This window comes from Trachinotus anak, unplaced genomic scaffold, assembly GCF_046630095.1.
Source record: "Trachinotus anak isolate AG129_WGS33_773 ecotype Australia unplaced genomic scaffold, CSIRO_AGI_Tana_v1 ptg000013l, whole genome shotgun sequence".
Classification (NCBI taxonomy): Eukaryota; Metazoa; Chordata; class Actinopteri; order Carangiformes; family Carangidae; genus Trachinotus; species Trachinotus anak.
This window is the reverse complement of record NW_027273864.1, coordinates 26,708,671-26,727,894: the sequence shown is the minus strand read 5'-3', so window position 1 is coordinate 26,727,894 and position 19,224 is coordinate 26,708,671. Positions and strand designations below refer to the sequence as shown.

Below are 19,224 nucleotides of genomic sequence, written 5' to 3'. Positions count from 1 at the left end.
CGGCACACACTGTTATTAAGAATAATTAATGAGATAAATGCTAATTATTATTATTCAAGACTTTTAAAATTGCAGTTCAGAGTGTGGAGAATATTAACAGTTATATTCATGTAAACCTTCATGGTGGTAATGCTGCTCTTTAAAAAAAATGGAAGGGATCCATATCAAGATTGATTGTTTATGGCTGATATATTTATTTATTTATTTATTTATTTATTTTCAATTAAACTCCCGAACCTCTGTATGAGTATCGGCCTCAAATCGGTTGAGCTATAATTACAATACCTAATTTCTTACATATATGTAAGACAAATATTTATCTGTAAGAAATCCAGAAATCCAAGTTACCAACTATAAGTACCGCTTATAATTTTTACAAGTAAAAATATTCCAGTACAAGTAAAAGGCTTAAAAATATTACTGCAGTAAAAGTACAGAAGTATTAACAACTGAAAGTATAAAAAGTTATAGTACTTTGACCTTGAGTGGCAAGAACTGTTACTTGATCTGGACCTGACTGTTAGGCTAAAAGTCAGTGATCAAACTTGTGGTCACATGATCAGATCCTCATCTGTATGTCTTTGACACTCAGGTAAAGAGAGGAGCACAGCTGTCAGCTGATCAGCACCTGGTGGTCAGGTGGATCCAGTGGTGGGGAAGGCTTCTGGACAGATCTGGTAAACCCAAAGATGTAGAGAATGTGAACCGGGAAGTTTTGGAAGAATTATTCCTGCACCCTTTGAGAGGCTGGGGACCTGTGAGAGTCCGTCAAGCCAAAGTTAGGGTCATTTAAAGAAAAACTTTCCAACTGAGCCCAACTTACATATCCTCCGCAGAGGAGGCAGAGCTGTCGAGACCCACCAGGTGGGTAGGATTTGTCCTAAGATGCTGAAGACTGTGGGCATTGTGCAGGTGTCTGGGTTGACACGCCTCTCTATAAAGATCAGGGACAGTAAATATGAACTGAAAGACACACAGAAGCTGTTTAGATATGGACATTGTGAATCAGCCCGTTGTGTAACCACGACGACCCCGAAATACTGTAGTCACACATGGTGCTCACAAGTTTCACTAGTGAAGTAAGTCAAATATTGCATTATCTACCTGATGGTCTGGCACATAATTTTGTGACATTTTCAATTCCCAGATGATGTATTACAAGATCTCTGATGATCAGGTGAATAGAATGAAATAAATTCCAGAGCACAATGTGGTACAATATGATAAGGTTAGGTTGATTGGATTGTAGTTCACTGTTACAGCTGATCTCAATCAAACACAGACACACCCCTTTCCGATATTTCCTTTTAATAAAAACTATAAGCAACACCTTCAAAAACACACTGACATTATTTCACACTGAAACAACTGAAATATGATTTCAGCTGGTCTTTTCATGAGGTCCATGTTTGTCTTCTTGTTTCCAACTCGTTCACTTCTTGACTCCGAGCTAACATCAGTCTCTTAATGACATCGCCACTTTGTGTCACTCTGTGACACCACCTGTTTCTCCTGTGAGCCAATCAGATGTCGTCCTGCTCTGCTCGCTCTCTGGAGGAAACCCACCTGCTGACGATCACTTCCTGTAGAGAAAAAAAAATATTTATGACAGCAGTGTGTATTTAACTCCACACAGATCGGATGTTTTCATCTCTTCATGTACATCAGTGTTTATTCCCTGTTTCCAGTTTGTGCGCCTCACTTCGCATTTGTTGTGCAATTACAACATGGAGTTTTTATTTTTCTAATTTGAGAAGCAGAACTAAAAAACTTTTGGCATTTTTGTTACAAATAAATATAAATATATATATAAATATCTTACCTGGACCTTCAGTCTGCTCAGACACTCAGGTGAGTCCAGCTCAGCCTCTGACAGGTCAGCTGGATAGATGATGTAACACATCATCAACTCCTGTAAAACAAACACAGTAAATCTTCAGGGTGAAATAAGAACCAGAATAAAGTCTGATCTAATGAAATCCGACAGGTCCTTACCTTGGAGACGTTGGCAGTGATCCTGCTGAGAGCTGCCAGAGAGCGCCACGTAAATGGACGCAGCCCAGAGCAACTGAATGCATCGTCAACCCGCTCAATCACCACTGAGTAACTACAGCAAGAGGAGGGGGACAATATCAGGGATAGTAGGTGCATTTCTGGGACATTTTTGAAGAGAGGGAGGACAGTTTGTGAAAAGAACCTTTTTTTGATAGGGATTTTGTTTGGTCTTCACTTCCTTAACCTTAACTTCTGTTGGATGGTTTAGACGTGGTTTTGGGTCAGAAGTTAGACTCAGCTTTATGTCAGTGTGGTTTGTCGCAGGTTTAGGGCCAGATTTAGGTTACACGCTGAGGATGTGTTTTTTTCAATGAGTTTTCTCAAAGGGACAAACGTGTGTGTGTGTGTGTGTGTGTGTGTGTTACCTGGCATGGTAGAAAGGTGGGCCTTTCCTGTACAACACTGAAAACACAAAAGTAAAAATAAAGTTCATCATATGAAATGTACAGCTGACTGCAGAATGTGGATGGTAAAGGGAGGAGTGAATGATTTTTACACAGATTCTGACAGGTGTGTTCTAGTGTGTGTGTGTGTATCTTACTGAGGTCGACGCCATACTTGGCCCCACCCCCTCCTTTAGGGACCCATCCCTTGCTGCGGAAGTGATGATAGGCTGCGTATGAGCTGACAAAATCGGGACGCAGGGACCGGAATGTCCCCCACAGCTGGATGATTGACAGGGGCTCCTGACCAATCATAGCAAAAGACAATGGTGAGGTCATTTAATGATGTATTACGAAACCAGATTTGACACCTGGGGGAAGTAGACAGACAGACAGACAGACAGGCATTTACCTTTTGGAGGTAGACAGACAGGCAGCCCAGACTGTAGACCAGGAAGAAGGCCTGTAGGTGACAGGTACTATATGGTCATGGCAGAAATCCAGTGTTGGCTATAATTATATTATGGCAATAATTTTAACAGGTTAAAAGCAGTATTTTCCTGGTTTGCTCTCTCTCTCTCTCTCTTTCTCTTTCTGTGTGTGTGTGTGTTTTGCTGTGAAAGAGCTCTCCATGGGAAAAAAATCTAATATCTGATTTGGACTCATTAACCTTCAGTTTCCCACACAGACACACACACACACACACACACACAGACACACACACACAGGTCAGAACGTGATCCATTCTGATGGACACGTGATCCGGGACTGATCCAGTTCTACAGTACAGAGTGACTGTAGTGTTGGTGAGTTACCTCTTCCAGACTGAGCTGCAGGTACTCTGACAGGTAGAACGGAGTCCGCCTGACCTCCCTGACCCCCTCACCGACCTGCAGACACACAACAACACACTGATTCAACACAACTGGATCTCAGAACAAACCAGAACTGAACTGTGGGTCTGGCAGTGAAAATAGATCTGGATCCAGATAAGGACTCACCTCGCTGTCACTAACCACCAGGACAAAACCAGGACCTGGAACCAAAGGCTCAGTCTCAGGATCAGAGTCAGAGCTAAAGTCAGAGCCTGGGTCAGGATCAAGGTTGGAGTCGGAGTCCTGGTCTGAGCTGTGATCATGGCTCAGGTCTTGTGAGTCCAACCTGAGATGTGAAAATAAGGATCAAAGTTGAGTTAAGAATCACATTTCCAGCATTTTTCTTCATTTCAGTTTTCCTCTGAAGAAATCTGCGTCCAGATATCTGTGGATTATCAGACTTTGTTTCTGAAAGAGCACAAACTAAACTTCATTCACCTCCACAGTGTTGTGGTGGAGACTAGACAGATACTGCAATAGTGAAAAGTCCTGATTAAACCTGATTTAGTGAAATATTTTGTGATGACAAATGTGCTTAATTGGTCAGATTAAGGGATATAATATACACACAACTCTACATAACACTGTCACCAGGTGAAGACTTTCACTTTCACAAAGAGTAAAAGTCAGTGCTCACCTTGATTCCGTGACATTAAATTGCAGATAAAACTCACAGTGAAATTGCAAAACGTTCTGGGGCAGCTGAAAGAGGCTGACCCCAGTGTAATCACAACCTGTGGTGCATTTGCATCTGTCAGCTCTGTGCTATTTGTCTCAGAGGTGCCATTTAATATACAAGAGCACGCTTGGGCAGAGAAGTTTCTTGCTTGATTTCATGCATAACATTTAAATAGCTATTATTTATTCAAATTAGTTTTTATTGCTTTTAAAGGTAATTTTATATTTTATATATGGACCCTTCAATGGAGTCTGGTGATCTGGTGGACAACCACTCTACCTGCAGCTTCTCTTGGCCTCTGGCTCGACCTCTGACCCCGACTTAGGCTTCTTTGTATGTGGACAGACTCCGCCCTCTGGTCCTGACCCCTTCTCCTCCTCCTCCTCCCCCTGCTCCCACCTCTGTCCGTTCTCTCCCCCTCCCACCTCCTTCTTCACATCCTCCATCTCTACAGGCTGAGAAAGTTTGAGCAGGGTTTGACTGACAGCCTCATCATCCAATCCCTGAGCAGAGAGAGCTGCCCTGGCCCACCTGAGCAGCTCCTCATACCTAGAGAGGTCGGAGGCAAGAACAGGATATGATGTCATCATGTGAACAAACAGGATGTGATGTCATAATGGGAACAGAAAGCATGTGATGTCACTGACCTGGACTGTGAGATGACAGGTAGAAACAAATCTTCATGCTCTGTAACAGAAACAGGAACCAGCAGACTTCAGCCAACAGCACTGATTGGACCAGACTGATGATGATGATGATGATGTCACTGTGTGGGTGTACACTCACGCTCCCATTGGTCGGAGATACTGTGGTCTGGTCTGGCTCTGGACAGGACGCCTTTCCCAAAATAACCCTAACACAAAACAAAATCTGTTCAGCTTGAGACACGAAGTTCGCCAATCGGCTCAGGACTCAGACCTGGTTTCAGATGCTGTGGTCTGACTCCGACCTGGTTTTAGGTGATGTAGATTAACTCAGACCTGAGGCCTGTACTACGTAGCAGGATTTGAGGTTAACTTCAGCTAACTTCAGGTTTAACCCTGGGTTTTCAGGGTTATGATTCACTTCTTACCGGGGTAAATCACCGTGGTAACTTATGCTGAACACTGGGTATATTCTTTATTTTAGTTAAGGTTTCTGTGTCTAACACTGATTTTAGATGATGTGGATTAAGTCAGATCTGGTTTCAGATGATGTAGATTTAGTCAGTCTTGGTTCTAGGAAATGCTCATTGACTAACTCCTGGTTGCAGATGATGTGGACTAACACAGACCTGGTCTTAGATTATGTGGTTTAACTCAGACCTGGCAATGTGGGTGAACTAAAACCTGGTTTCTGGTGATGTAGTTTAATTCAGACATGGTTAAAGGTGATGTGGATTAAATCCGACCTGGTTTCAGATTATGTGGATTTAAACAGACCTGGTTTTAGGAGATGTGATTTAAGTCTGACCTGGTTGTGGATCTTTTGGATGTGGTCCGGATGACAGACCAACACATGCTGGTTGATGAGCTCCGCCCGGAGGTCGGTCCTCTCTTCCGGGCTGCAGCTCACTGGCAGCGGAGCAACGTACTGCTCCCGGACCCGGTTGCGCCGCCGAGGAGCCCGAAACTCCGCCTGCATGCTGTCCGGGACCGGGCTGGGACCGGGCTGGAGCTGGGTCTGGACTGAGCTGATGTTGCTGCTATTAGCTCCTCATCTAATAACCTGTCAGGCCGCTAGCATACCGTTTCTGTCCGCTTTGTTTTTAGGTTCTTTCATTACAAACTTTCTGGTTGGTTTTGTTTTGCGGTAGCACACTGCGGTGTCTCAGAATCTGTGTCCGGGTGGAACTGTCGGGGGCTTCTCTAAGTTCCTGCTGCCGGGTTCACTTCAGTCAAAAAAAAAAAAAAAACAACTGTTGATAAGTTCAGGTCTAGTTTGTCTGAAGTTAAATGTGTAAAATAATTCCAGAAGAAGAAGACATGAGATGTCAGATGTTAATGAAGTGTTGTTTTGAAGTGGAGACATCTGAAAAATAAAATCTGAAGCTAAACTGCGTTATTGGCTTGAAGAATATTAACTATTTTATGAATGGCCTGAAATTTGCATCAAACTTAGCTGAGATTAAAGATAATATATGGAAGTTGTGTAAAAAACTGAATCAAGGTGTAAAAATCCTTATTGTGACTTTTTAAAATTTAAATGAATTTTTCCAAATCGTGGGGAGGCAGGTCCCATCCAGATTTTAAACTGGATATAAAGCTTAAGATTTGAAACACTCAACAAAATACAAAACAAAGGCATCACTGTTGAATGAGTGTTGAATTAGTGTGTGGCGTAGAAACACTGCTGGCGAAACTTGTGAACGATCATGTTTTAATATTGTCTGTCAAAGATTTCCAAACTGTCACACACACACACACTACTTTCTTTCAAAGCTGTGACAGTTATAACACAGACAGACATGTTCCTGTCAACATGAGAAAAACAAATATGCTCAGTACATATTGACATGTGTACTCAGCACTTATACACACACATAATGTTCATATCCACACATCTATCTGTGCTTTGTGTTTTGTGCCAGTCAAAAGTTTTAGAGCACCTCCATTTTTCCAGCTGTTACTGAAATTTACATTGAAATGTCTCGGTTTTGAAATGAAAGCACACAACATATAAATAATAGAGACTTTAAAAAGGAATCATTGAATGTTTTTGTTGAACTAAATTTAAAGTTTCGATTCTTCCAGCAGCTGAACGCTCTCGTGATGCTCTTTCTGCGATGGAAGTCAAACTGCTCTGTCCTCCTCTGTGTCCTCTTGTCTGTCCTCTTGTCTGTCCACCATATAGTACTGGTGTCTCTGGATGTGTTGGAACAGGGTGGTGTATTTGGTGACCCTCCTCATCCTCGGCAGGATGAAGCTCTGAGTGAAGGTCTCTTTGCTCAGAGTGCTCCGCCCCTCTGCTGCCAGGACGCTATTAATGAAGTGAAGACAGTAAGTGAAGCAGTTCTGGTGGTCCTCATCGAACCTGAGACACAGACACGTGGACAGAGACAGGTGGTCAGGGACAAGGGGACAGAGAAACAGGTCAAAGGTGCATATATGTTTTCATTTGTCAGGTGTGAGGTGTACCTGTGCCAGGCGGGGTCCCACATGGGTCCGTCAGAGAAGTGGTCTAGATACTGGTCCCACTGAGCCAGCAGGTGGAACATGTCGGGTCGGACCAGAGGAACACTGACGCAGCGCTCCCACCCACTCTGATCTTTACGGACTCCACCCCGAGTGTAGTTATACACAACTCCTACACACACACACACACAACGCCTGAGGAAGCAGCAGAGCTACAACAGTGTTAAAGGGCTCTGTGAAAGTGAATAGATCAGAGGGTTTAGTAATGAAGACACTGCCAGCCAATCACATCACTGGTGTCGTGCTCTGAAACAGCTGAGCCAATCACAGTAAAGCAGGACAGTGACTGTACAAATAGATTTAATGATTCAATGAAGGTAAACTCAGTGAGCAGTGTGTGTAATGTCACTGATTTTAGATGCTGCAGTAATTGAATTAAGTGAAGGAGAAATCAGCGCAGATTGATTTAACCACATTCCTGCTTTGAAAACATTAAATTCCACTTATGTGGCTGAGAGCGCAGACTGAGAAAAGACCTATTATCAGACCACCAGCCTGACCTTTGAACCCTAACCCCTGACCTCTGAATCCTACCTTTAGTGTTGGAGATGCCAGTGTGCAGATCTGATGTCCCATCAAAATCTCTGAAGAAAACACAGCAGGAAACAGACTGGTTAGATGAACTGGTTCAGCCTGATTTAAACTTGTTTAAACTGGTTTAGATGGGTTTAAACAGGTTCAACAGGTTTAAACCAGGTTAAACTACAGGTTTAATCTTAGTTACAAGTTCTTTAAAGTCTCAATTTCTTCAATTCAATTTGATAAAATAATTTCTAGAATTTACCTGTTTTGGTCATGTGTATATTTACTGTATATATCTACCTGTATGCACTTGTTGTAGTTGTTCTGGTTGTTGTGTGTCAGTGTGTGTGTGTGGGTGTGTTGGTGTGTATATCCTGCTGGGGACTTCAACCTGACTTGTGTCACTGTGGGGACAAATATTAAGGTCCCCACAGGTAGAGACTGTTGTTTGAGGGTTAAGACTTGGTTTTAAGATTCAGGTTAGAGACAGGTGTAGTTTAGGGTTATCAAAATAATATAAACAGATGAATGATAAAGTTGAACCAATACATCTCTAACACAGTTATAGAAAAATCTGAACATTAGAACCTTTCATGAAGGTGGATTCATTACAGGTGTTCCTAATGAACTGATTCCTGTGTGTGTTTACCTGCCCTGGTTGTCGTGTGCAGGTGCGACCAGCAGGCAGCAGGAGCTCTTGTGTCCGTTGGTGAAGGGGGAGGGGAGGCTGACCGGCGCCTCCTGTAGTCTGTTCCCCCTCAGCACCTCCCCGCAGCTCGGACAATCCTCCGGCACCGAGAAACAGAAGATGTCCTTCTGACAGTGACTCAACCGGATCACACTGCGCTCCATCTCCTCCTCGTACTCCTCTTTTCACTCCTTCACACCACCTTTCGCTCCTCAACTCTTATTTTGACTCCTCTTCCTCCTCTTTCTCCTTAACTCCTCCTTTGACTCTCCAGTCCTTTTTTACTCCTCCCTTTCCCTCCTTATCTCTTCAGCCCCTTGTTCCTCCTCTTTTCACTCCTCAATTCCTCTGCACCTCTCTATCTGTCTTGTGTTCTTCTGTTTCTTCTTCTCTCCTCCTCTGTGACACACCTGGTTGCCAGGTTACAGCCTATCAGATGACATCCCTGCCCCAGCTGGGGCCTATCAGGTTGTAGTTGCTGTCAGACAGACGGTCATGTGAGCCGGCTCACCTGTTGCTGCTTCAGTCTGAACAGGAGAGCCGAACTGAAGAGCGGTATCTGTGTCGCTCTGACTTCAGTTTACTATGACAGGAAACAGAATCAGCTCATCCATGTAACCAGAGGAAAAACTGATTTTAATCAATTTTCAAAATAGTTGCAGATTCACGTTTTTTTCTGTCTGATTTTGTTTGTGTACAAGAATAATGAAAAAAACAAAAAACAAGTTGAACTTTAAAAATATAAGATGATGCGATCTGATTGGTTTAGTAGACTGACAGAATGTAGGTCAACACTTTTTCCATCTCACCTATCAAACTGTGTGTGTGAGAGATCTGATCTGTCAGCTCAGGTGTGTCTGACCACACAACAACAAAACACATGAGCTAACAAGCCACGTGCGGAAAAGCATGAGAAACATTCTTTATCACGTGTTTCAACCCTTCGTAGAACCACAGTGTAAAACAGGAAGTTTTATCACTGACTTAATGTAAATGCCAAGTTGATTAAATTTAACATTGCATGTTTTTATTTGCAGGCTACAGACCTTATAAACATGAGTTACTCTGACCGTAGGTTTTTTTGACTGTAATGTCCTGCTGGAGGTTCACTCAACATGATCAGCAGCATCTACTTGCTACACAACTATACAACCTGATAGAGCCCGATTCCACCAGTGAAGCAAATTCTACCATCACAATAAATATTTCCGCAAAAGAAATTTGAATTTTCACCGGTGAATTTCTTTTTAGGCTTAAAGTTAAATGACAGAAATAATCAAGTATAACTACTGGGTATGTTAAATATCTGTGCTGCCTGCAGAGAGTGGTCCCAGCATTCCCTACAAAAACCAAGCCAGAGTGTAGTTCAGGGAGCCCAGGAGACTGAGCGCTCCAGAAAATACACCAGGCCAGCAGGTAGTTCAGGGGGCCTGGGAGATTTGAGTGTTTCCTGCAAATACACCGAACCATTCAAGGACCCTGGGAGAGCTGAGTGTTCCAGTAAATGGACAAAGCCAGTGGGTAGTTCAGGGACCTCAGGAGACTTGACAGTTTCCAGCAAATAGACCAAGCTGGTGGGTATTTCACTGACCATCCTACTCTGCAGTGCTGTAGTATCCGTGCTGACAGACATGCTGGTACACTGACAGGTACCTGGAGGTCATCTCTATCCTGGGCAGGATGTACTGAGAGGTAAAACATTCTCTGCTGATTGGCTGCTTGCACTCTTCCCTCATCACATGGTTGATGAAGCTCAGGGCGAAACCATAGCAACAAGACCCAAACTCCCTCTGCTCCCAGAACCTGGGAAGAGAAAAGAGCTGTCGCTGCTTTACCTGCCGACCAGGCAAAAAAACCAAACAAAAAAAAACAGAAAAACACATTAAACAACAGAGAGAGAGAGAGAGAGAGAGAGAGAGAGAGAGAGAGAGAGAGAGAGAGAGAGGTCTGACCTGTCTGGTGTCCAGATGTTCAAATGACTGTATGCCTCCAGCTGTTTGTCCCACAGCATCCTGAAACTGAGGCTATCATTGCTCGGGGCAACCAGAGGGACAACGATGCTCTGTTCCCATCCCTGCTGCTGACACTGAACCCCTGACTCTGTGTAACTAAATACCACACCTGCAACATCACACAATACAATTTAATTTTACAATTAAATTTAATCAAAATCTATAAATAAATGTGCTAAAGTAAAGTAAAATATAAAAATGTAATAAAAACAGTTATACTTAAACAATAAAAGAAGGCTAAAACAAAAATGAAAAGTGTAATTAAATAATAAGTAGAATAAAATATTATAAGAATAAAGAAAATAAAAAGTAGGTATACATTTTATAAAATGATAAAGGGTAAACAAAAAAACAAAAAACAAAAAAAATTGTAAAATAAAATAAACCCTTACCTTCGGAGTTAGAGATGCCGACATGAAGCTCAGACTCGTTCTCTTCTCTGTGAAAACAAACCGAATTAAGTTTTTAAAGATGCTGATGTGCTGTAAAAAACACTTGACGTGACATAAAAGATCCATGAAGTATCCTCAGAGTTGATCCAGAACTTTCTCACTGACTTCCTGATGATGGTCCGACTATTTCCGTTAGATATTAAATAATGAATGTAACACAAATAAATAATGTCACAGCATGTGCAGATGTAAAGGCAGGAATATGAGAGTCATAAGCAGGTGAATTTTGTCTTAAATTAAATCAAAATATGAATTACAGTTAATCTGACATGAAATTACATGAAAATAAATAAAAATGAACTGAAATAAATAAAAACAAACAAAATAGAATTAATATTAAATTATGAATTATTTGATTTAATTTGAAAATAACATAACATACAACATAATATAAAAATACAACAAAAAGTAAAATGAAATTATGTAAATAATCAAATTTAAATACAAATCTAAGTAATTGAATGCATAATAAAAATTTTTAAAAACAGAAAAGAAAAATTAAATAGAAAGAATAGCATAAAATAAAATGTTATAATCAGCCATAATGGAGGATAATACTTTTTCTTGTAATGCAGTATTATCTAGTATTTATCTGAGTGATTCTTCCACCACTGATTAGCAGCCCAGACTCTACAAAGTCCTGCAGCTGGGGTGGGAAACAATAAAGCACATCAGTGTACCTGAACGCAGCCACTCCCTGCCGGGACGCGATGAGGAAGCAGCAGGCCGCCCGGTGTCCGTTCCCGACCGGAACCTGGATCCGGACCGGAGCGTCCATCAGGCCGAGTCGCACCGCCTGGGCGCAAACCGGGCACCACAGTCCCGCAGCGCCGTCCAGCGTGTAGACCGTCCGGCCGCAGTGTCTGAACCGCAGCAAGTCTCTGATCTCCATGAGGACTCTGGACAGAGGGACACACAGGAAGTGAACCGGGGGACCAGGTAGAGGCGGGGCCACTGCTGCACAAAAACACAGCTCACCTGCAAAGCGTCACAGCTCACCTGAAGCATGAGGCTCAGGCTGCAGAGCAAAGCTGTTGTGTCACACAGAAAAGTCCGCTGTATAAAGAAAATGAGGGAAGATGTCAGTGAAGTTCAAGTTTCTCCTGATAGGCAATAAAAAAAAATATTACTGTCATGATGAGCTCATATCTGACAGATTTTGACACTTGGCAGGACTATGGTCAACATAATCAGCAACATAATCAGTTTCAGGGCGAGATTCACCTCTCCTCTGTGTCGCAGCCTGCAGGGGCGGGGTCCGGTTTGCAGGTGTGCGACTGTAATTGCAGGAATTGTACCTGACGCATTTCCCGGCTTCCGTTCCTCCCCTGTTCCTCTCCTCTCCCACCCTGGATCAAGTCACTTGGTATAAATAAGAAGATGGCCGCTTCAAATGAATAATATTAATATTTGCTCATGTCAGGAGGTCGTTGAGCTGTAATTTCTGTAGAGTTTGCTGTTCTGTCTGTAACAGCACAAAGATTATGAGGACAGTTTTGTGTATACTGTGTGTAACCTTAAGCTTTATTTCCGACCAGTTTTCTTTTTAACAGCTATAAATTAAAATGGATTAGTAAACTTCAAAATACATCTGTGCTGAGGGGCAGTAGCTGGGTAAATGTGGATCCACTCTCCGCGGGTGAGTCAAATAAAGCTCATAGGAACCTTGCTGCTGTGACTGCGGCGCTTCGTCGGAACTGTTTGAACGGGACACCGGAGCGACAACTCTGAAGCAGCCGTCATAGCTGAAGCTCAGCGAAGGAGATGAGCACCAAACACGTGACCTGCAGGTGAGTCTGTCCGTCTGTCAGTTACCTGTCTCTTTGTTACCTGTCCGGGATTGAGTTTCGCGCTGTTACTCGCCGAGAACTCGACGGACGCGTTAGCATCGTGCTAATGTTTTTAGCTTGTTAGCTTGTGTTGAACTTCAAACTGAGTCAAACTGACCCCGACTCACCTGGTACAACCTCACTCGGACCCTCCTGTCTGTCTGTCAGGTTGCGTGGGTGGTGGTGTTCAAGGGTTTAACGGAGCTGGGGAGGGTTTAATGTCTGTTTACAGCCGGAACCATCTGTCAGTTGATCGATTATTGACAGACTGAACATTAAACTGAAGATTCATTTGTGAATGATCAGCGGATCATTCACAAATGAATCTGAACATTTATTCATTATTAACAATTCATGTATTTTGTTTTTGAATTTAAACCAATCGGTGGTTTTTAGCCTCTTTCATGTGAATATGTGCTGTTTTTCACTGTTGTATAGTGAGCTACAGTAACCTGGATATGTTTGGGTTTGGTTCAAGTTGTGCTTGGAAAGGTTAAAAAAGGTCTTTGAGGGGGTTGAAGTACTCATTGAAGTGGAACCAGAATGAATCAGGTTCTAATGGTTTTAAAAAAGTAAAAATGCTCCTTGACAAGACTGAAACAGTTCTTGAGGAGGTTCCAGGTGGTCTGAGGCATCAGTACTGTTGCTATGGCAACCGGTGGGTGAAAAGACCTTAAGCTCTGATTTAGATTAATGATTAAACTGTTGACCTGTACTGCTAGCCAATCACAGAGCAGGACATTTTCTGTTGTCATGATGTGTGTTTGTTGAAAGCTGCTGATGTCGCTTCCCGAGCAGCCGGTGTAACACCTATGTTGTGTTTCAGGTACTTCCTCCATGGGGTGTGCAGAGAGGGCAGCCGCTGTCTGTTCTCTCATGACCTGAACAACAGTAAACCCTCCACCATCTGCAAGTTCTACCAGAGAGGAGTGTGTGCTTACGGAGAACGTTGCAGGTAACACTCACCTGACAGGTAACGCCCGCCTGCCAGGTAACATCCGGTCATATCCTGTGTTTACTGTCATCAGACTACAGTAAAACAGTTACATAACTTCCTGTGTGTACTCAAATGTTTATGACCTGTGTCCAGGTATGACCACATCAAGCCTCCATTCAGAGGTGGGGGAGGAGGAGCTTCAGAGGATCAGGCAGGTGGAGGGGGAGCTGGAGGTGGGGCTTCAGGCAGAGGTGGAGTGAAGAGGAACCTGGTCTTGAGAGACAGAGGTGACTAACACTGTCCACGCTCATACACTTGGCTTCAGACACGATAGACACATGTCCAACTTTTCTTAGTGGGGAGGTACATCACTTCCTTTAGGGTCCACAGACAGACAGACACAGATAGATAGAGTTAGAAGCAGACAAATGGATAAATAGACAAAGAGAAAGACAGACAGACAGACAGACACTTAATTAATCTCATTTATTAACCCCATTACAATTAAAGGCTAAATAATGTATAATACCTAAACAGACCAAATAAAGTAAAAAAAACATTCCTGTGATGTCACTATTTGGCTTGTTCAAAGATGGCTGCGCCCTAGTGGTGAAAAAGCAAAATACTATTTAATTTTCCAGAATAACTAGTTGAATTTCAGGTTTGATTGCAGAACCATATCTTATCCAGGTTCTAAAGCAACACTCATGTTGTTCAGCGCTTTGTCTCCACTTTAAGGTTTTAGTATGGATGTATTCATACATTTGATAAGGTGCCGCAAACACCTCCAGCTGCATACAAGCTCAATTATTACTCTTTCTATTATGAGGAAAAAGAAAGAAAGAAGTTCACAACCATCACAGAAGATAAGCGTAAATACATTAAACTGAATCTAAACTGAAATGTCTGACATCTAACTGAGTCTGTCTGTCACTTCTAGGTGTGGACAGGATGTTCGGGGCCGCAGCAGAAAGTTTGTGGCCAGAGGTCACAACAGCTGCAGCTCCTCAGTCATACGTGGACGCCATCAGGACAGGCCTGGATGCTTCAGCACAAGAACAAGGTTGGACACGCAACGCACTTGCTTCTGATTGGCTTGTAGCTGTTCATGATGTAATCAGTAACAAATGATGAGGGATCCTGAGCGATGAAGTTAATGGATGTTAAGTCACGGCTGACAGTATGTATTTGTATTTATTATAATAATTGTTCTCTGTAGCCACTCCCCCAGTGAGCGCGACTTCCCAGAACCTTCCCCAGCTGTGTCCCTATGCTGCCACTGGACACTGCTTCTATGAAGAAAACTGTACATATCTCCATGGCGACCTGTGTGACGTGTGCGGGCTGCAGGTCCTCCACCCCCACGACCCCGAGCAGAGAAGAGCGCACGAGAAGGTGTGCACATTGATTTAATTTAATCTAATTGAGGTAAAGGAGCAGTCGTTCATGTTCTGGTGGATTTATTAAGACTCACTTGTGGGTATATGGAAACAAACGAGAAACCAGAGCTTCTTATAACAATAACTGGATGAGGAGCGGTCAGTCAGATCACCACTGTGCCAACATCGCTCAAATGAGTTTACAGATGAAGTGTCCCTGGAGACACAGAGGATCAAACATGTAAACCATTTGTTACAACATAGCCTGACTTCGTGTCTGATAGGACTACACTGATATTGGTCTCAGCCTGTAGTTTAATATGGAGGGTGGTTGGATAGCACTGATCCTGTCGGTCTGTCTGCAGATGTGTCTGGCGGCCTTTGAGGCCGACATGGAGAAGGCGTTTGCAGCCCAGCTCAGCCAGGACAAGGTGGGTTCATTCAGTCACTGATCTGGTTGTTATGGTGACAGTAACAGTAGCAGTAACTATTGTTGTTGTTGTTGTTGTTCAGGTGTGTTCCATCTGTATGGAGGTGGTGGTGCAGAAGGCAAACCCGTCGGACCGCAGGTTCGGCATTCTCTCGTCCTGCTGTCACACCTTCTGTCTGGCCTGCATCCGAAAGTGGCGCTGCACCAGAACCTTCAGCAACACCATCATTAAGTAAGAGTCTGTTCGTATTAAGACCAGAATCAAGGAAAAGGTCTGTGAGGTCAGGACAAAGTCTGCCGGGTTGGGACAGGGTCTGTGATGTCGAGACAGAGTCTTTGTTTGCCTGATGTAATGTCTCTCTTTAGGTTGTGTCCGGCGTGTCAGGTCGTCATAGGATCTGTGAATTTGGGGTAGAATATTTGAGTTCAGGACAGAGTCTGTGAAGTTGGGACAGGGACTGTGGAGTTTAGGACAAGGTCTCCGTTATTCTGACAAAATGTCTCTTTGTCTCAGATCATGTCCGGAGTGTCGGGTCGTCTCAGAGTTTGTCATCCCCTCTGTTTACTGGGTGGAGGCTCAGGAGGACAAGGACCACCTCATAGACCTTTTCAAGTCTGGAGTCAGGTGAGCTACCTGTCTGTGCCTGAGTGGCCAAGTCTGCCTGCTGGTTTGCAGCCAATGAAATCGCAGGAGCTTATTCAAATACTCGAGCTTTAACAGACCGTGTACACTAATGCGCTCAAGAAGAAATCATGTTTCACCTTTCTCACAAGGTCCACTTCTCTTATTGTCTAATGTTGCTTTTTGCACCAGGATAAACATGAGTTAACATTTTAAAGCTCAGTTCTTTGACTTTAGGTTTGACTTAATAAGACAAATATATTCTTCGCCTGTTTGTCATTTTATTCTTGTATATTACACTTTCAGCTGATTAAGATGATGTTGCTAAACATTTCTAATACATCTATTAGTGAGGTGCCTGCTGCCCTCTGTAGGTTCATACCTCCACTACAGACTGACCTCAGATCTGATACAGTTTTAGAGAGCACCAGAAACCCACTGCAGGTCACTGCAAAGTTTTTTCCTTTCTGTGTCTGCAGTAAGAAGGCCTGTAAGTACTTCGATCAAGGTCGCGGTTCGTGTCCCTTTGGAGGGAAGTGTTTGTACCTTCACGCCTTCCCAGACGGAACCCGAGCAGAACCCAACCGGCCGCGGAAACAGATGAGCTCAGAGGGAAATGTCCGGGTCAGAAACCACAGCTACCATTTTTGATTTAGAGTTGTAGTCCATTGGCTCAGTGCTCCTGGATTTTGTAGTTTATTAACGGTGTTATGTTTGTTTTCTCAGTTCATGAACAGCGTCCGTCTGTGGGACTTCATCGAGGAGCGCGAGCAGCGTTCAGTCCCGCCCCTGCCATCCCTCGATGATGACATGGCAGAGCTGAGGGAGCTCTTCATGCAGATGTCAGGTCCAAGCCACGAAGGGCCGGAAACCCCACCCACTACAGACCAGTAGAGGCCAGCCCAGTCTTTACTGGTCTCCATGGTAACTGGCGGGGCATCCGACTGTGTGGGGTTTTGAGACTGACAGCCATGTTTGTTGGTCACATGACCGATATATTAAATCATGTGATAACTCTGCAGCTCTGTGGTGTGTTTCATCATGTCCACATATTTAGTAATTGATTATTGATATATTATTGATATTTTATTTATGGTGTAAATAAGTAAATACAGAGTAAGTGTGATGTCACCAGGTGGTGTTGTGCTGCATTCATTTTTTTCTTTCTTTTTTTTTCTAAGTTTTTGGAAAACAACCCCCCAACCCCATGTGTAAAAAAAAAAACAAAACTAACAAACAAAAATAAAAAATAAAAAGTCTCCAAGCAGAATTTGGATACTATGGGCATGAAATGTGACATGATGGACAAGTAGGACTTTGGCCGTCTGGGAAAGGGAATCCTTTACCTCTGTGACCTCAGAAGATGATTTAACTGTCCTCTGGAGACATGGTTTCCACACACCCTCTTACAACTTGACATCACATGTGGGGTATTTTTGTCTGTTTAACTTTAAAACGCTTACAACAGTCAAAGTGTTGGTGATAAAACTCTGGAAAAAAAAAAAAAATCACACCTCATTCTACTGGTGCCAGGTGTCTTTGCATACAAGGTGTCAAATACAAGTTTTATCAAACATTTGGCGATATAGAAAATGCTGTGCATATAGCACTGATTAGTCAGGCACTGCAGACTCAGTGTTTGACTGATCCAAACAACGTTTGAAACACTTAGTGTCTACCATCGACAGAATGTAGGTGTCAGTTTTCGTAGCATTTGTGTGAAGACTTCTGGAGAAATTGATATAAATTGATAGTTTGAAAAATAGAGTGACAGACTTCTGAACTGACCATAGGTTGCAGTGAGTTAAATGCTTGTCACAATTCAGTGGATGTGCAAAAACATTTAAGCTCTATAGGACGTACAAGTGATTTACTGTGATTTCTTTTTTCCTTTTTTTTTTTTTTTGGATTGTCATCAAAAATCTCTTGCACACCTGAATCGTCTTTGTGACAGGTGGCTAGGTGAAGTAGACACATATGAGGTAGAAAAGACATCTGCACACTGGACTTCACTTGCTCAATAAAGAATCTTTAATACAACATAAAAGCACCAATGTTTGTACAGAACTTTATTGTGGAATGGCAAACTACTGGCCCATGTTTTGTCAAACAGACTTACAAGTTTTTTCCTTTACAACTTTGCTTTTTTTTATTTGCAATATCAAAACTTTTGCTAACGTGATTGTGAGAGGACATAGATGATGCGTGCAAAGTTTCAGGCTGATCAAACTTTCAGTCTAACAGTAGTTTAGAAAAATAACTAATGGAAAGATTTTGTAGTAACAGGAGCGATTGTTGCTAAGATTTAACACTTCCTCTTTCAACTGAAGCCTATGAGAAGTTGTCCCTTTATAACTTGTGCATTTTTGGATTATCAAATTTCTTTTAATACCATTTGATCATAAGAGTCTATAGATTCTTTGTGCAAAGTTCTGCACAGATCAGACTGGCAGCCTGGGAGGAGTTTAAAACAGCAGGTTTCCCATACTCAGCAATTTACGAAAAAACAACAAACAACGAAATGGGTGTGGCCTATATTACGAGATTCGGCTAAGTTCAGGAAACATGCAGGTAGTTTGCTTGTAGTTACTGGCCCAAAAAATCTGAAAGCTGTTATCAGTAAAATGTAACTACTGAACAAAAAATTAATGTTCCTTGTTTTTAATCCGAGATTCAAGCTCTTTAATTCTCGTGTTGGTCAGTTTTTTTCAGAGACCCAGTGTGAAATTATCCTGCTGCTTAAGTAGCTGTGTGTGTGAATCTTCCCGCGCCGCCCCGAATAAAAAAATCAATCATTAAAAATAAGTAACAAAAAACAGAGTTTGGTGACACTGTAAAGTAGCTTTAAAAAAATAAAAATAAAAATAATTAAAAAAAAAATATATATATATATATATATATATAAACCAGGAACCAAATTTTTCAATTATTCAACGTCTTCTTAATATTTCATTTTTTTTTCCTTGTCAGTTTATCTGCTTCTTTTCCCTCTACATGTGTCTCCTCCTGAATCAAGCTTTTATCTACTTTGTTAAATTTCAAATAATCTTTAGCTATTAGAGTATATTGTCTCTTTGTGTGCCGGCATGAGTGGAGAGGAGCCACCCCCTTGTTCCATCAGTTGTGATGTGCATATCTCGTAGGACACTTTCCTAAACAAACATTTCTAGGAACCCTGGAAATAAACC

General features: G+C 42.5%; 4 protein-coding genes across 6 annotated transcripts; 1 reads left to right on the top strand and 3 right to left on the bottom strand.

Annotated features, from left to right (window-relative positions):
- Positions 1 to 1,291: 1,291 nt before the first annotated feature.
- On the bottom strand, positions 1,292 to 5,985 carry tsen2 (TSEN2 tRNA splicing endonuclease subunit). Its single transcript, XM_071495319.1, has 12 exons — positions 5,445 to 5,985; positions 4,779 to 4,845; positions 4,640 to 4,679; positions 4,272 to 4,541; positions 3,440 to 3,599; positions 3,254 to 3,328; positions 2,851 to 2,901; positions 2,597 to 2,741; positions 2,421 to 2,457; positions 1,996 to 2,107; positions 1,823 to 1,912; positions 1,292 to 1,583 (listed from the first exon to the last, which is right to left on the bottom strand). Exons 1-12 carry the CDS (start codon positions 5,613 to 5,615, stop codon positions 1,524 to 1,526), a joined length of 1,278 nt encoding a protein of 425 aa, XP_071351420.1. The 5' UTR covers positions 5,616 to 5,985; the 3' UTR covers positions 1,292 to 1,523.
- A 348-nt stretch (positions 5,986 to 6,333) lies between these two features.
- On the bottom strand, positions 6,334 to 8,860 carry mkrn2os.2 (MKRN2 opposite strand, tandem duplicate 2). The gene is made up of 4 exons (XM_071495322.1): positions 8,337 to 8,860; positions 7,700 to 7,749; positions 7,109 to 7,277; positions 6,334 to 7,004 (listed from the first exon to the last, which is right to left on the bottom strand). Exons 1-4 carry the CDS (start codon positions 8,537 to 8,539, stop codon positions 6,764 to 6,766), a joined length of 663 nt encoding a protein of 220 aa, XP_071351423.1. The 5' UTR covers positions 8,540 to 8,860; the 3' UTR covers positions 6,334 to 6,763.
- Positions 8,861 to 8,994: 134 nt separating this feature from the next.
- mkrn2os.1 (MKRN2 opposite strand, tandem duplicate 1) lies at positions 8,995 to 12,185 on the bottom strand. 3 transcript variants are annotated; one of them, XM_071495325.1, is made up of 6 exons: positions 12,064 to 12,185; positions 11,839 to 11,895; positions 11,520 to 11,738; positions 10,780 to 10,826; positions 10,328 to 10,496; positions 8,995 to 10,178 (listed from the first exon to the last, which is right to left on the bottom strand). In XM_071495325.1, the coding sequence occupies exons 3-6, from the start codon at positions 11,729 to 11,731 to the stop codon at positions 9,971 to 9,973; spliced, it is 636 nt and encodes a 211-aa protein (XP_071351426.1). In that variant the 5' UTR covers positions 11,732 to 11,738; positions 11,839 to 11,895; positions 12,064 to 12,185; the 3' UTR covers positions 8,995 to 9,970. The 3 variants fall into 3 exon arrangements, with proteins under 3 accessions (XP_071351426.1, XP_071351425.1, XP_071351424.1); XM_071495324.1 differs by having other exon boundaries at positions 11,818 to 11,895; positions 12,064 to 12,155; XM_071495323.1 differs by lacking the exon at positions 12,064 to 12,185 and having other exon boundaries at positions 11,818 to 11,951.
- Positions 12,186 to 12,409: 224 nt separating this feature from the next.
- On the top strand, positions 12,410 to 17,165 carry mkrn2 (makorin, ring finger protein, 2). Its single transcript, XM_071495321.1, has 10 exons — positions 12,410 to 12,629; positions 13,495 to 13,623; positions 13,759 to 13,892; positions 14,546 to 14,668; positions 14,825 to 15,000; positions 15,350 to 15,415; positions 15,498 to 15,646; positions 15,929 to 16,039; positions 16,516 to 16,660; positions 16,763 to 17,165. Exons 1-10 carry the CDS (start codon positions 12,604 to 12,606, stop codon positions 16,928 to 16,930), a joined length of 1,227 nt encoding a protein of 408 aa, XP_071351422.1. The 5' UTR covers positions 12,410 to 12,603; the 3' UTR covers positions 16,931 to 17,165.
- Positions 17,166 to 19,224: the final 2,059 nt, after the last annotated feature.